This window comes from Tachypleus tridentatus, chromosome 13 (genome assembly GCF_004210375.1).
Source record: "Tachypleus tridentatus isolate NWPU-2018 chromosome 13, ASM421037v1, whole genome shotgun sequence".
NCBI lineage: Eukaryota > Metazoa > Arthropoda > Merostomata > Xiphosura > Limulidae > Tachypleus > Tachypleus tridentatus.
The window spans coordinates 191057445-191072397 of NC_134837.1; the positions used below are offsets into that span (position 1 = coordinate 191057445).

Below are 14953 nucleotides of genomic sequence, written 5' to 3' on the forward strand. Positions count from 1 at the left end.
GAATAAAATGCATATTTATATATATATTTAAAAATTATTAAAACTGCAGGGGTATAATGGAAAAATATTGCTATCAATGTCATTTGTGTAAAAACAATATAGACCAAAGACCCAAGGTACGTCTCAACCAACAAAGATTCAGATCGACTGAATTCCATTAACAACTCTACACTTTTTCTCACTTACTAACCCATTTGTCTAGTTAACTACCAATCTTTCACTAACCCATAACAATGTCATTTTCTTTACTAATCTGTCTTATAGAACCTTATCAAAAGCTTTTTAAACATGCATACACACCAAATTTTTACCAATTTTATCACCCAAATAACACCCTGAATAAAAAACATTAAGATTTCCCTTTGGCAAATCCATATTGGCTTTCTTTTACAACATCATAATTTCACAATAGAAGTTTTGAAAAGCTTCTTTCAGCTGGTGCTCTTGAAGTCTTTTACAACACAGTTTTATTTTTTTCTACATTAAGGAATGTGTTTCTGTTGAGAATATAGAGGCTGATATTTTAAAAGAACTTAAGAGAGGAATAAGTTAATTGCTAAAGAATAAAGAGTGGGTTTAAATTTTATTTTGTTCAAAGCTGGGAGTGCAAAGACAACCTACATGGTCCCTTATTGTCTAAAGTTATGTTTCTGCAATCTTTTCTGTCATCAGTAACTGATGAAAAACCTATCCCATTTGAAGAAGATAAAGTACTTCAGTACACTTTCCTCAGTTAGTTTTCACTCTGAACTCAGTTAACTGTCAATTATCAAATCAATCACGAATGGAACTTTCTGTGTAACTTCACAAGCTAGGAAAAAGACAAGTGAAGGATTACAAATGAACTTGAAGTTTCTAAGTGAGGAGGAGACTTTAGCCTGAAAAGATATGTTTTAATTCTACAAAACTGTCTTCCTTAGCTTAACCCTTACCTTCATTTTAGAGCAAGAGAGTAGCAAAGCTTCTACAAAGATAAGAGCATAGTTTGTGAGCACTGACTATGAAGGGCAGCACATAATGCCTATTATGCAATAGTTTCTATTAGAAGAGTTGCTAAACATTTTCAATAAAAAGTATAATTAATAATAATTAGACTTAATTATGGGTGAAAAGAAAGAGGAAAAAAACCTCTATGACTATTCTGCTTTAGATCATCAGTCAAGTATCACAGTATTTTGAATTGTTTTCAGCCCTCATTCCAAGAACACCTGACATGGTGGGGCCTGCTTAGTGTTCACATTAATCATTTAGTGCTACAACTCATGCAAATAATCAATTAACTGCAATAAAGGTTTCTGACTAATAACATTTTTGATTACTCCAATTTTCCAATTAATAGAAATATTGCCATTATATACATCAATTGTTCAACACAAAGCTAAAAAAATGGGCTGTTTGTTCTTAATATCTTCATTTTAACTTTAGAATTCTATTTGTATTTTTAAATCATCTCATGTGAGAATAATAAATTAAGTTTTTGCCATCTTATGAGAATATCAATTAGGTAAATGAAACTGAATAATAAATCTGGTGGTTAATCAATTAGCAAATTCCACTAATTGCCCAGTTCAACTGGAATACCTGTAAATCAATATGATGAATCTGGAAGATTTTACATCAAATTTGTACAACAAGATGGAAAATCATTATAGTACCTCTGGCCAGAAAAGGAAAACAAAAACTAAATACCCATTAAGACATGCTATACAAATGTTCAAACTTCAGTTTACCTTCCACAGGAAAATATAAACTCCACAATCAAGATTTGTGATATCAGAAAAAAATGTCACTGATTCGGATGATTTTTACTCAAAAGAAAATTAGAAATTAACCACTGTTGTAGTGGTAATTTTTTAGTAACGTTACCTTATTCAATAAAGCATACACTTCAGTTACTTACAAACCATACCACCTAAACAGCAGAATTCTTTGTGATGTAAGTGGTTACTTGGGTTTGGTTTCTTTCACAGCTAGTGAAGAACATTACCTTCTGATAACTTTGTAATTCAGATTTTAATTTTGGAAGTTTCACCTAATAATAAAAAATTATGAGGTTTATTTTAGGAAGTAAAACCATCTAATGCTTTCCAAAGTAATTTCACAAGATATTTATATTTTATATGATAAAGTTCATTTTAATAAGTAATACTATCTTATGCTTTCCAAAATAATTTAACAAGATATCTTTATAATTCCTCTTCAAAAAAAAAGACACCAAATATAAGTTTCTAGCACATATTATGTTTTGAATAAAAAACTCATTAAAAGTTATAATATCATCTATCAACCAAATTTTGATCTCTGTATGAGCTTTAAATTAATTGACTCAATTATAGTGATTATTTTTTTCATTATTTTGTCTAGCTCAATTCTATATATTGTGTTTTGTGTAAATTACAGGGAAGCTTTTTCAAAGAATGACCCATTCACTACTATATTTCACGGATGTTAATGTAACTGTAAAAAACTAGATATTTATCTTTGTTTTGCAAATCTTCAAATTATTATTTTATTTTATCAAAAATATTTGTCAGTATCATGAAAATATATCATGGTAAATGTCTATGATTAATGTCATAATCATTTAATCATTGTAGATATTGTATAAATTAATACAAAATGCAAGTATGCTAGCTAGTAAGTACAGCGATTAAAATGTTTTATTGCATCACCCAGCTTTATCACACATTTCTTTGGAATCATCTTCTATTTTGAGGCCATAATGCATGTTGGTGCAAATATGTTTCATGGATGATTTAATACTATTACATTAACAACCTTTATAGTCTATCGTTGTATTACATCAGATGTTTTTGACAGTAAATACAGTTTTTTACTGATAGTCAGTTTAAAAGCCTATCTGCTAGAATGTGTGTGTGTAATGCTATCATGGTCAAGAGTTGTGAGTTAATTTCATGAAAAACAACAGTTACTGTTTTCTTGAGCAAAGAAGGATTTTGAACAATGCAGATTATTAAAAGAATTAAATCCTGTGAGCCACAGGATGCAGAGATATAGAAAGACAGGTGGAATGAAGGAAGAGTAGAGATAGAGTCATTACTAGGCTCTGGTACAAAGGGCCCACACCATGATTGAATTTGACAGTGTCCCAAATACCCAGTTGATGTCTTGAAAAACCAAAATATAAAGCCATGATCAATATCATACTAAAACACTGAACATTTCCACACCTATGAACTTGAATCCCAAATCTTTTAAGCACCTAGTGACACGTCTAGGATAGGATAGCGAGAGATTTTCCATAGCAAAATGACGATCATGTTCTGAAATGCAGGAACACACAGAATTGTCAATTGTCATCCAATGATCTCAAAAATTCATAGCAGAAAACTTCTGAGGGGAGGGTATTGTATGAACAATCCTATCTTGTCTATGTTAGGCTAATCTCTCAGCAAGAAGGCCAAGAGAGAAACCCTTCTTTACCAACAAGATGACAAAAATGAGGCACAACTAGGTCAAAGAGCATGATAACCAGACTGAAATAATGTGGAGAAAAGTGACCTTTTCAGACAAAACAAAGTTCAATCAATAAATGTCTGATGGGAAGCATGTTATATGACACTGATGTGGAGAAAAGTGTTATTTAGAATGTTTGAATGCAACTATGAAGCATCTGCAGGGTCAAAAGATATGGGGATGCATTTCTGGCCAGGGTGTTGAAAGCATGCATTTTGTAAAAAGCACTTTGAACACTGACCAGTAGATTGAAATCATCAAGTCCTAGTTAAAGCCAACACTTCAGGATAACTTTTGGTGGAGCTGACCAGTACACATTTAAGAATGACTCTGCTTGATGCCAAAGTTCTGAAAAGATTGGTAATATTTATAATGCAATCTACAAGGTAAATGCAAAATAGGCAAAAGCTTTTACTCTATGTGCACTGCTAGGATATCTTGGCTTTTATTTCATTGCTTCAGGTAAAGGACAATTTTTTGAAGGGAGAAGATCAAAACACTACATCAGCAAAGCAACAGCTGAGACCTCAACCTTAATGAAAAGTGCTTGAAGGTAATAGGTAACACAGTGTTAGAAAAGAAACTGAAAAGCACCTTGGAACTGCAGGAAGCCCTAATCTGCAAGTGGCATCATGAACTCACCCGTGCAAGTGGCATCACGTACTCACCCGTGTCTACATTTAATTCCTCATGCACTTTATGATACAGCAATGTCAAGCAATTATCAAGAACAGAAGAAGCATAAACAAACATTTAATCAAGAAGTAGATTCTGTGACCACATTTTGTGAATTACATTAGTGGTGTTATCTTAAAATATAGGTTTTCTTATTCAGAGAACATATTCATATTTGCAACGCATTTGTTACTCATTTGTTGTAATTTATTTTTCATGGTTTATTTTCATAATAAAGATGCATATACGTGTTTTTGTGACTGAAATATGAATCAGCTTACACCACACAATGTCCATAACTATTTTACGTTAGTTTTGGCATTTCCACAATGCACAATCTTGTAAAATATTACAAAATGAGTGTTAAAGAATTGAACAATGCATACTTTTTTCCACCCCTTAAATATATTACAAGCACAAGTTTAGCTAGTCAACAATTTAAGAAATATCTTAATAGTAAAATCTGCTATATCTAAGCTTACCTGAATAATATACAGTAATATCAAAACTGTATGTGAAACTGTAAAGGAATGTCAGTCTTCCCACAGTGCCTCTGCTGAGCACTATATTAGGCCCTATACCTTCAACAGAATAATAAAATGTGCCAAATTATAAGTAAAATTGTAACAGTTGATAATGTGTTTTCCTCAAAAATATAACAGCAAACATTTGGGTACTAATAAAAAAAAATAATCAGTTCAATACTAGAAAAACACAGGTAAAATTTTGTATTTGTAAACTACAACTAATTAACATATACAAATTAAAATATACTTACTGCCAGTCAATACCTACTTCAATGCCTGCATGACATAGTTTGTTCACTGCTATCTTTTCAATCAGTGCTGCAACAAAAACAAATTACATTAAAATTGGATATCATAATAAAAAATGTTTCAGTTATTTTCTGTCTAAATGCATAACAAAAAACATACTAAACATAATATAAATACATATTTATTCTTTTTTGTTTTTGAGGATTTGAATATGAAAATACTATAGCCAAGATAGACAGGAATTTTCATTCTTTGATGTTTTCTTGCTGTCACTATGATGAATTGATTGGAGATTGCAACATAATAAGAAAGAAAAAAACATAAGTTTGACAAACTGAACCTTGTTTAACTACCAACAATATATGGTGATGTATACTTTTAAAAGTAAAATACAAAATGGTACATTTAACACTACATACTTGCACTGCACACGTTTTTATTAATCATTACACTACCAACTTTTTTTACACTGTACACAAGTAACTGTGGGATAGAATCGACACATAGCATTATATCGAGTAATTCTGTGTTGTTGTTTTTTATCCGTCACACTAATCACAATAAACCAAACACATAGGGCGAAAATAAAAGTACTTATTTTCTAAATAAAATACACGGTAGTCCCAGCAGTACTTTATAACAGATTAATTACAATTACCGTTTGATGTGGAACGTTGGTATTTTTGTTTAAATTTTGTATGGCTCATATGGTTATTGATCTTGCAACCCATAAACTAACAAACAATTTGATGCATTCACAGTTCATAAAACTTTGTTTAACATTTATGAAAATAAAAAAGCCGGTGTGGACCCCACCAGTAATCGTACTTACAGGCTTATGAACTTAATCATGTCAAAAATTTCAAAATCACTTATAACTAATTACTTACAACTATCTAAGCGGAAATTATATGCGGTTAATATATAAGTCTACAAATAAAATTACGCCTCGCATAATCATCAAAATTATAAACAATTATTACCTTGAACTTGTCGTAAGCCTTATCTCCTTCGTAACATTTCAAATGATACTCGAAAAACAGCTGATTTCGTACACATATGATAAAATTCCAGACATACTCTCGTTCTGAGGGCCATCCAAGCATTCACAACACGAATGTATTGTTATTAGAACAAATATAAAAATAACGTCTAATAAAAGCTATTATTTTGAAATGTACATTTCTAGTTTCTTAAAAACTTTTAAACTTACCTTTTATTTTTGTCACATGTAGGAGAAAAAAAGAAACAGAAAATGCTCTAGGACCTACAAGATCGAGATTATATTGGCTGCCACAAAATGGATGCAGCGTACTAGTGGTTTTGTCACAGTATATATGGTAGAGCATTAGAAGTACGAGTAGCAAGCAGACTTGTCTGATCATTCATGGAAAAAGAGAAACCAAATTCAATACGGACATATGATGAGGATGGGTTTATTAGAAGAGCGGCTTGCCTCTGCGTGAAAAACGAAGATGAAAAGGAGGTAGGTGTGAACGTAGCATGGTATGTAAGATACCTAGCTGTGTATGTATGTTCAAGGGTATTATAGAATTGCTCCGTTCGTGTTTGGGCTAGAAGAACCAACACTGTCTGAAGTATCACTTCAGCGTTATATTCAAATAAAGTGTTCTAGTAGAAACACAATAGATAAGTGCAAATATGAATAATTCTTATCTAACTGATAAGATCTAGTCAATTAATTATCTTAAAGAAAAAACACGTTTAAATTAAATAAATAGTTTCCATAATGTTACTTCTAGTACTTACGGTCTTTTATTTTATCTAAGACATTATGTCTTTATGTTTAGTTGGTTTTTTTTCACTCCTGACTGGAGTGTTCGATATTTTTTTTATTACATTTCTCAGCCTCAATCACCATTACATATTTCATGGTTTAGAGCCAAAACTGCTCCAGCTGTTAACTGTAACAGTGGTATACTGTAATATATTACTGTTAAAACGGAGTAAACCTTGAATATTTCTAATCGCACTAGAAATTGCGTTGCTTTAAGTTCAGAATTTTAATATTCTCAGTAGATCTGTTACAGTTTGATACGTTAACTGTGTTAATGTTTTAAATTCTCCGAACTCAAAATAAATGGATAATGGTACAATTTATAAAGACGTTTATACTTCCGTATTCACACCATAATCTGCAAAACTACCGGGAGTAAAGAATGAGTTATTTTGATATATTAGTGGTGTAATGTTTCAGTCGTTTTGATAATTGTGCAAACAGTGAATTTTGAATATGTACGTGGATATTTGGATTAATAACGGGCACTGACACTACCCACTTAGTTAGAATTCAAATAAACGAGTTACCCAACGTATATTCTATAAACATTATAAACTTAGAATGATTTAGCGATGTTATACTGCTTAACAAACCATCTTTGTGTTTATTTGTTGGTGAAATATTTCTGTGTAGTTATTGGTTAGAATAAAATAACAGATAAATATGGTACTTTTTTTTAACATAAATGGCCAATCACAGCTTGGTGTTATAAATATATGTTTGTTTTAAATAAATCTTCATTTTATTTTATAGTACTCCTAAAAATACTCTCAGTTTTTTTAGATATGTAGTATGTTACTTTCGGGCAAAGTGAACAAAATAGTTAATAACTGAACAATAATCTTAATATACTGTTTAAAATCAATGTCTTAAAAACGTGGTAGTTCGGTTTGGTTTGAATTTCGCGCAAAACTACTCGAAGGCTATCTGCGCTAGCCGTCCCTAATTTAGCAGTGTAAGACTAGAGGGAAGGCAGCTAGTTATCACCACCCATTGTCAACTGTTGGGCTACTTTTTCACCAACGAACAGAGGGATTGATTGTAACATCATAATGTCCCTACGGCTGAAAGGGCGAGCATGTTTGATATGACGGGGAATCGAACTCGTGACCCTCGAATTACGAGTCGAGTGCCTTGACCACCCTGTCTTCGATGGATTTTACAACAACCAAGAAAACAAAATAACGTAGCTAAACTAATTAGTTTTGAATATAAATGTATATGGAAAGAAGCCACCTAGAGAGTACTATGAAAATTATTTTCAGTTCATCAATGACAGTTGCATGTAGTTTTATCGAACGTGTTGTTTTGAACGCAAATAAATTTTAAGCATTATATATGTAAAAATAGCTGGTATGGAGAGAGAGCACTATGTAGAGAAGCGAACAACGTTTCGACCTTCTTCGGTCATCGTCAGATTCCCAAAGAAAGAAAGAGGTAACTGACTGATAGCTGACCACATGTTTGAAAGCGGTTGTGTCACTGAGTGTAGGAATGTAGAGGGCGTGCTTAGATGTTGGATATATTTATTAATATAGTTATAAAGGTGTTCCTTTGTATTGGGCTTAAGTTGTTGTATAAGTAAGGCTTCTTTAATTTTGTGTTTGTTTATGTTTGTTTCTTTATTTAGTATTTGAATGTTTTCTATGGTTATGTTGTGTTTATTTGATTTGCAGTGTTTGAAAACATGTGAAGGTGACATTTTGTGTTCTTTGAATCTGGTTTCCATTTTTCTGCATGTTTCTCCAGTATAGAAGTCGTGGCAGTTATCACATTATATTTTGTATATAAAGTTGGTGTGGTGTTTGTCAGTGTAGATTTTACATAGTATAGACCTCAGTTTTGTGCCTAGTTTGTGAATAAAATTGGTATTAACTGGGATGTCATATTTTGTTACTAGTTTTTGCCAAATGTTGGTTATTTGTTTGTTGATGTCAGGAATATATGGTATACAGCAGTATATGGTTTCGTGATTTTTTAATTCGTGAGATATATTTACTTTTGTTGATTGATTTTGCTTTCTGTCTAGGTGTGTGTATAATGTTTTCTACGGTTTGTGGAGGAAACTTATTGATGTTTATGAAGTATTGTTTCATTTTGTCTAATTCGTCGTTAATTTTATCTGGTGAGCATAGTTTTGTGGCTGTGTTTATTTGGTTTCTTAGTATGTTGAGTTTTTGTTTTGTTTCATATGCTAAGTCCCAAGGAACGTATAGTCCAGTATAGGTGATTTTTCGGTGGATTTCTGTTTTAAATTGTGTATCGGTTCTTGTAATTTTGAGGTTAACAAATGATATTTGATTGCTTTCTTCCTGTTCACATGTGAAGTTAATGTTGGGATGTATAGGGTTAATGCGATTGAAAAAATTAAGTGTGTGTTCTGTAGGTTTTAATCCTGCAATCGTGTCGTCTGCATATCTGTATCAGTATAGTGGTGGATGTAATGCTGTGTTAATTACTTGTGTTTCAACTTGTGTCATAAAAATACTAGCTAGAACTGGTGATACTGGGCTGCCCATGCTTAGGCCATTTGTTTGTATATAGTTGTGGTTGTTGAACATGAAGTTTGTCTTCATCGTGGTGAATTCTATGAGGGTTGCTAATCGGTTGCTGAGAATGTCTATAGATGGGTTAGGGTCTCGGATATAGAGTTCTAAGGCTGTCTTGCAGGCTTCAGTAGTTGAGACTTCTATAAAGAGGGATGTGACATCGAAACTGGCCATTAAAGCTTTATGATTAAGTTGATTAAGGTTAGATTTGAAATTAAAGGAGTCTTAGGTGAATGAGCTGGCTGTTGTTACATATTTGGAGAATACCCATACTATGTATTTACCAAGATTGTAGTTAAACGATTCATATATGGGCATTATTGGTCGTAGTGGACAATCTGGTTTATGAGGTTTGGGGATGCCGTATATTGCTAATCGGTTGCTGAGAATGTCTATAGATGGGTTAGGGTCTCGGATATAGAGTTCTAAGGCTGTCTTGCAGGCTTCAGTAGTAGAGACTTCTATAAAGAGGGATGTGACATCGAAACTGGCCATTAAAGCTTTATGATTAAGTTGATTAAGGTTAGATTTGAAATTAAAGGAGTCTTTGGTGAATGAGCTGGCTGTTGTTACATATTTGGAGAATACCCATACTATGTATTTACCAAGATTGTAATTAAACGATTCATATATGGGCATTATTGGTCGTAGTGGACAATCTGGTTTATGAGGTTTGGGGATGCCGTATATTTGTGGTGTGCGTGAGTCGGTTTCACGCAGATTGGAACAAAGTTTTTGTGAAATTGTTGGCTTTTTTCATTTTTAGAAGTATTTTCTTCAGTTGCGTTTCGTGTGTCTTTGTTAGATTTGTGTGTATTGGTTTAAATTTGTTCGTGTCTGATAGGATGTTATTCATTTTTTGGATGTATTCATTCGTGTTCATTACGACTATAGCGTTACCTTTATCTGCTTTTGAAATTTTTATATTTTTGTCTTGTTTTAGGTTTTTAATGGAATTAATGTCTCTTTTTGTAAGATTGTTTTTTAGCTTTTTATTTTGTGAAATAATGTTGATGGTTTTGTGAGAAAATTATTTAAAAAAATTGTTTAATATGTTGTTTTTAGGTGTTTCTGGAAAATATAAATTTTTAATTTTCCCTGACCGAAGAAGGTCGAAACGTTGTTCGCTCCTCTACATAGTGCTTTCTCTGTCCATATCAGCCGTTTTTACATATATAATTTTCTCTACAAGTGGGTTTTTCTCGTCATCACGGAAAACTTAAGCACATATTTGTCATTTTATACAAATAGCATAATTTCTATAAAAGTAAAGAATGCTCTGGAAATATTTTATGGTCACCACTATCACAAAACAGTATTTGTGTTAGAAGTAAATACAGACTATAAGAAGCCGTGTGGACTGAATGAGCCGGCTATATCCAGGCTTTTTTTTTTTATATATATATATATTAGGTAAGAGATGTTATTGTTTAAATAATGAGACATTTCGCTTCATTGTTTTAAATTAAGCATGAAATGTTAAGGCGGTTTATGGAACGTGCCTAATATGCGTGACTTGTTGCAAAAGTCTCTTTAATAGTTTGTTTGTTATTGTTTGTTTTGAATTTCGCGCAAAGCTACTCGATGGCTATCTGCGCTAGCCGTCCCTAATTTATCAGTGTAAGACTAGAGGGAAGGCAGCTAGTCATCATCACCCACCGCCAACTCTTGGGCTACTCTTTTGCCAACGAATAGTGGGATTGACCGTCACGTTATAACGCCCCACGGCTGAAAGGGCGGACATGTTTGGTGTGATGGTGATACGAACCCGCGACCCTCGAATTATGAGTCGAGTGCCTTAACCACCTGACCATGTCGGGCCCACTTTTTACAACTCAATAAAGTTGAAATGCATCATGATTGAATGTGAGTTCGAAAAACCATACATGCATATAGTGTGAATTTATAAATATTATTTTTATATTCACACTGATTTCCTGACTGAGGACCTTACTTTACAGTCCTGCACTTTAGAGAAGACAACAGTAATAAAACTTGCAATTCTTCAATAGTGACGATTCTGACTTAAGAAAGTTAGAAAATAAGAGCAAAAGTTTTGTGCAAGTTCTCGAATACGAATCGTGAACACTCTATCACACACAATTTTAGATTATATGTTCGAATTAGTATCACGTCAATGACAATAAAAAGACTTGCACTTTCTTAGCTTAGCTTTTAAAACGGAGGTCAAACTATGTAGGTCAGTTAACCCTCAAGAAATGGTGACTCTCTCCTGTGTATGTAAAGCGTGCATGTACGTGTGGCACTACATTTAAAATTATTGGTTCAATACTAATGAACAAATTGTATAGAGGTTAAGAGTTTAGTGTGGAAATAGAGCTCAAGGTTGCAATATGGCAGTCTTCTCTCGTTTTTGCACGTAGTTTGTACACGAAAACGAAAGAAGGAAGCTTCCAATTATAGTTAGTTGGACATTTTGCAAGTACGTTGTGGTATTCTTAACGTTTAAACTTGTTGGAGCTAGGCATATCTGCAATTTATTTAAATGTTTAACCCATTTAATTGTGATTAAATTCGTAGCGTTGATTCCAGACCATTTTAAAGAGTACTTAGTACAAGACGTTTTGCGGTTATTTTTATTATGTTATAAACAGTTCATCAGGATTTTATATTAATTGTAGTTGGTTAAACACTGGAATAATGAAAATAATAACCTATATTTTGTTCAAAGTAATCGTAACTTAATATTCCGTGTTCCATGCAATGTAATTGTAACTTACTTTTAACAGTTCGTATTTCACACACAAGTAATTGTGTAACTTTCTCAATTGGCACAACTAGTTGTCAGTGGGTCCCGAGGTAATTTTTATGTTTACTGTCCTCCATTTCAACTTTTTCTGTTTTATATTTTGCTTTCAATTCCAATATTAAAAATTTCAAATACCAATTTTGGGCCAACCTTCTTCATTAAAACTTTTCCCGTGTTTCAGAGTATTTTTCTCTCAGGTTCAAAATTAAAAATGTCAAATGCCTATTTTGAGAAACCCCTTGAAGCTCTGAATAAATTGTGCCATACATCGTTTCGTCACTGAACGTAATAAGATAGCACATTGTTCATATAAACGCCATTGTAACTCATCTTAATGGTTCAGTATAAGTGTTTTATTTGTGTTTGTTTTCTTCTAGCAAAGCCACATCGGGCTATCTTCTAAGCCCACCGAGGGGAATTGAACCCCTAATTTTAGCGTTGTAAATCCGTAGACATACCGTTGTATTAGCGGGAGGCAAATGTTTTATATAGGCAGTTATTTGGAGTTTAAGAAATGAACTTGAATTATTTTTATTTTACGAAACTGAATTTTTTTTTATGTTTAAGACATTGTAAACCCTTCTGATTGATCACTAAAACCACGTTTAGGGTTTTACCATTATTTTACAATTTTTTTTTATAATTTTCAACACACAAAAAATAAAAATTAAAATTCAGCTGCGATACCGTGTTGTAACACATCTTACAGTATAAACACACACACACATACACATTTATTTCAAAACGACAAAATTAAGAGGGCTATTTTACCTTTTTATATTATAGTGTGTATAATTTTTTGTTATTTTAATAAATTATGGCCAGGTGGTTAAGACTCTTAATCTGACGGTCACGGGTTCGAATCCCTGTTCCACCAAACATGCTCGCCCTTTCAGCTGTGGGAGCGTTAAAATGTGACGGTCAATCCCACTATTCGTTGGTAAAAGAATAGTCATATATAATTTATTTTGTTTGGTTTTTGAATTTCGTGCTACTCAAGGGTTATCCGCGCTAGCCGTCCCTAATTTAGCATTGTAAGACTAGAGGGAAGGCAGCTAGTTATCACCACCCACCGCCAACTCTTGGGCTACTCTTTTACCAACGAATAATGGGATTGATCGTCACATTATAACGCCTTCACGGCTGAAAGGGCGAGCATGTTCAGTGCGACGGGGATTCGAACCTGCGCACCATTAGTATAAAGATATATTTTTTATTTGATTATCTCTCTGTGTATCAGCGGTAAGTTTACGGGCTTCCAACAATAAATTCGAGGTTTGATTTATGCGGTAGACAGCGTACAGATATCTCATTGTATAGCTTTATACATTAGACAGTAACAACTTATTTGATGTCCCCCCTTTAAAGAGCGGTAAGTCTATTAATATCCGGGGTTCGATTCTTCGCGGTAGACACAGCAAATAGCTCAATATGGCTTTGTTCGAAACAAACAAACAAACAAACTGATTTGATTAAACACAAAATGTTAACATAAGTACCTCTCTCACCCATCTATACGTATACCAACTGCAGCCGCAGGTACATGCATATTTTCTAACACTTGTAGGTAATGAATTATAATTATTCAACGACTATTCGCTAGACTAATTTAATCTCATAAAGACCACCTGCTACGGCTCCATCTGTGTAGTTTTCGTTTGGTTGTTGGATTCAGCACAAAGTTACACAAGGGCTATCTGCGCTGGTTCCCCTAAATAATAAGTGGTAGACTAAAGGAAAGTCAGTGATACTTTATTATAGCATTTGAACTTTCGTTAAACGGAATTGTGAAATTTGATTGTCACTCTTGTAACGCAGCTAAGGAGACAAACTTCAGATCTTATAATTTTTAATTTTTCTGTTACTGGAGTGCGAACCATGGAATCCCAGTTATACAGTACGATGCACTAACAACAGGACTGCGATCAGCCTTCGTAGGTTACTGTCAAGCTTCTTAACTGAAAACATGAGTAGTACGGCGGCATGTCTGCTGACTTATATCTCTAGAAACCGGGTTTCGATGCAGGTAGCCCATTGTGTAGATTTGAGCTTAACTTCAAAGTGATACCGACCCTGCTAACTTTCTCAGACTTTAGTACTTGCATTTCTCTTCCTACGGTTTGAAGTGGTATTTCTTCCCACTGCATAACTAGTTTAATCACTTGCGAATACAGCGGTAGATTGGTTGAATACAGCGGTAGATTGATTATTCATTCTGTCGTTATTTATTTTTATTCTCGTTGCTTGTTTAAAAGTTTGGCTCCAAATTTTTATGTATACATATTTCTGTTGTATAATTTTTCCCAGGTTTATTGGGTATATTGCTTCAATCCTTTTCCAAAGGTTCAGCATGGCCAGGTTGTTAGGGCGTTCTACTCGCAACAACCATGGGGGCGTTATGATGTGACTATCAATCCGACTATTCGTTGGGAAAAATGTAGCCCAAGAATTGGCGGTGGGTGGTGATGACTAGCTGCCTTCCCTATAGTACACTGCTAAATTAGGGACGGCTAGCTCAAATAGCCCTTGTGTAGTTTTGCGTGAACTTCAAAGGTAACAGTCACTTTTCCCAGTATACTCAACATTACTGGATCGTTACAGTGTCACTATCATGTGTAGATTATACATGCTTTTCATTTAGCCAGATTAGCACATAAAACAATATTTTTTCTCTTCAAGGTAATCATGATTGTATTCTAGTTTGAGTTATAGCACTTCAAGATTTATTAAGATCAATACAAAATGCACACACTCAAAGACATTACGACCCCTCAGGAATCCAGTATACAGCAGAACGGCTCAAGTTAGTGTAATTTACTTTCCGAAAAATACAGTAGTGAGCCCACATAAGGTCGGTCAGTATCCCTCCCTCCCTCGGTGATTTTCGTGAAATGATGGCACTGAG

The 14953-nt window shown here is 33.5% G+C and overlaps 1 protein-coding gene and 1 long non-coding RNA gene across 12 annotated transcripts in view; one reads left to right on the forward strand and one right to left on the reverse strand.

Annotated features, from left to right (window-relative positions):
- Positions 1-6459, reverse strand: part of LOC143237208 (uncharacterized) — a 116845-nt gene extending 110386 nt beyond the window's left edge. For 3 of the 11 annotated variants that reach the window (XR_013019926.1, XR_013019923.1, XR_013019924.1), the window contains exons 1-3: positions 6142-6459; positions 4931-4997; positions 4635-4733 (exon numbers count right to left, since the gene is read on the reverse strand). This is a non-coding gene — a long non-coding RNA (uncharacterized LOC143237208). Of the gene's footprint in view, positions 1-4634; positions 4734-4930; positions 4998-5911; positions 6122-6141 lie in introns of those variants that run through there. The other 8 variants (XR_013019922.1, XR_013019920.1, XR_013019919.1 and 5 more) reach the window with 6 other exon arrangements.
- The window catches only part of LOC143237206 (diphosphoinositol polyphosphate phosphohydrolase 1-like), a 56833-nt gene continuing 48109 nt past the window's right edge, over positions 6230-14953 (forward strand). The window contains exon 1 of the mRNA XM_076476202.1: positions 6230-6414. Coding sequence (XP_076332317.1) covers positions 6316-6414 — 99 coding nt within the window. The 5' untranslated portion in view covers positions 6230-6315. The remainder of the gene's footprint in view (positions 6415-14953) is intronic.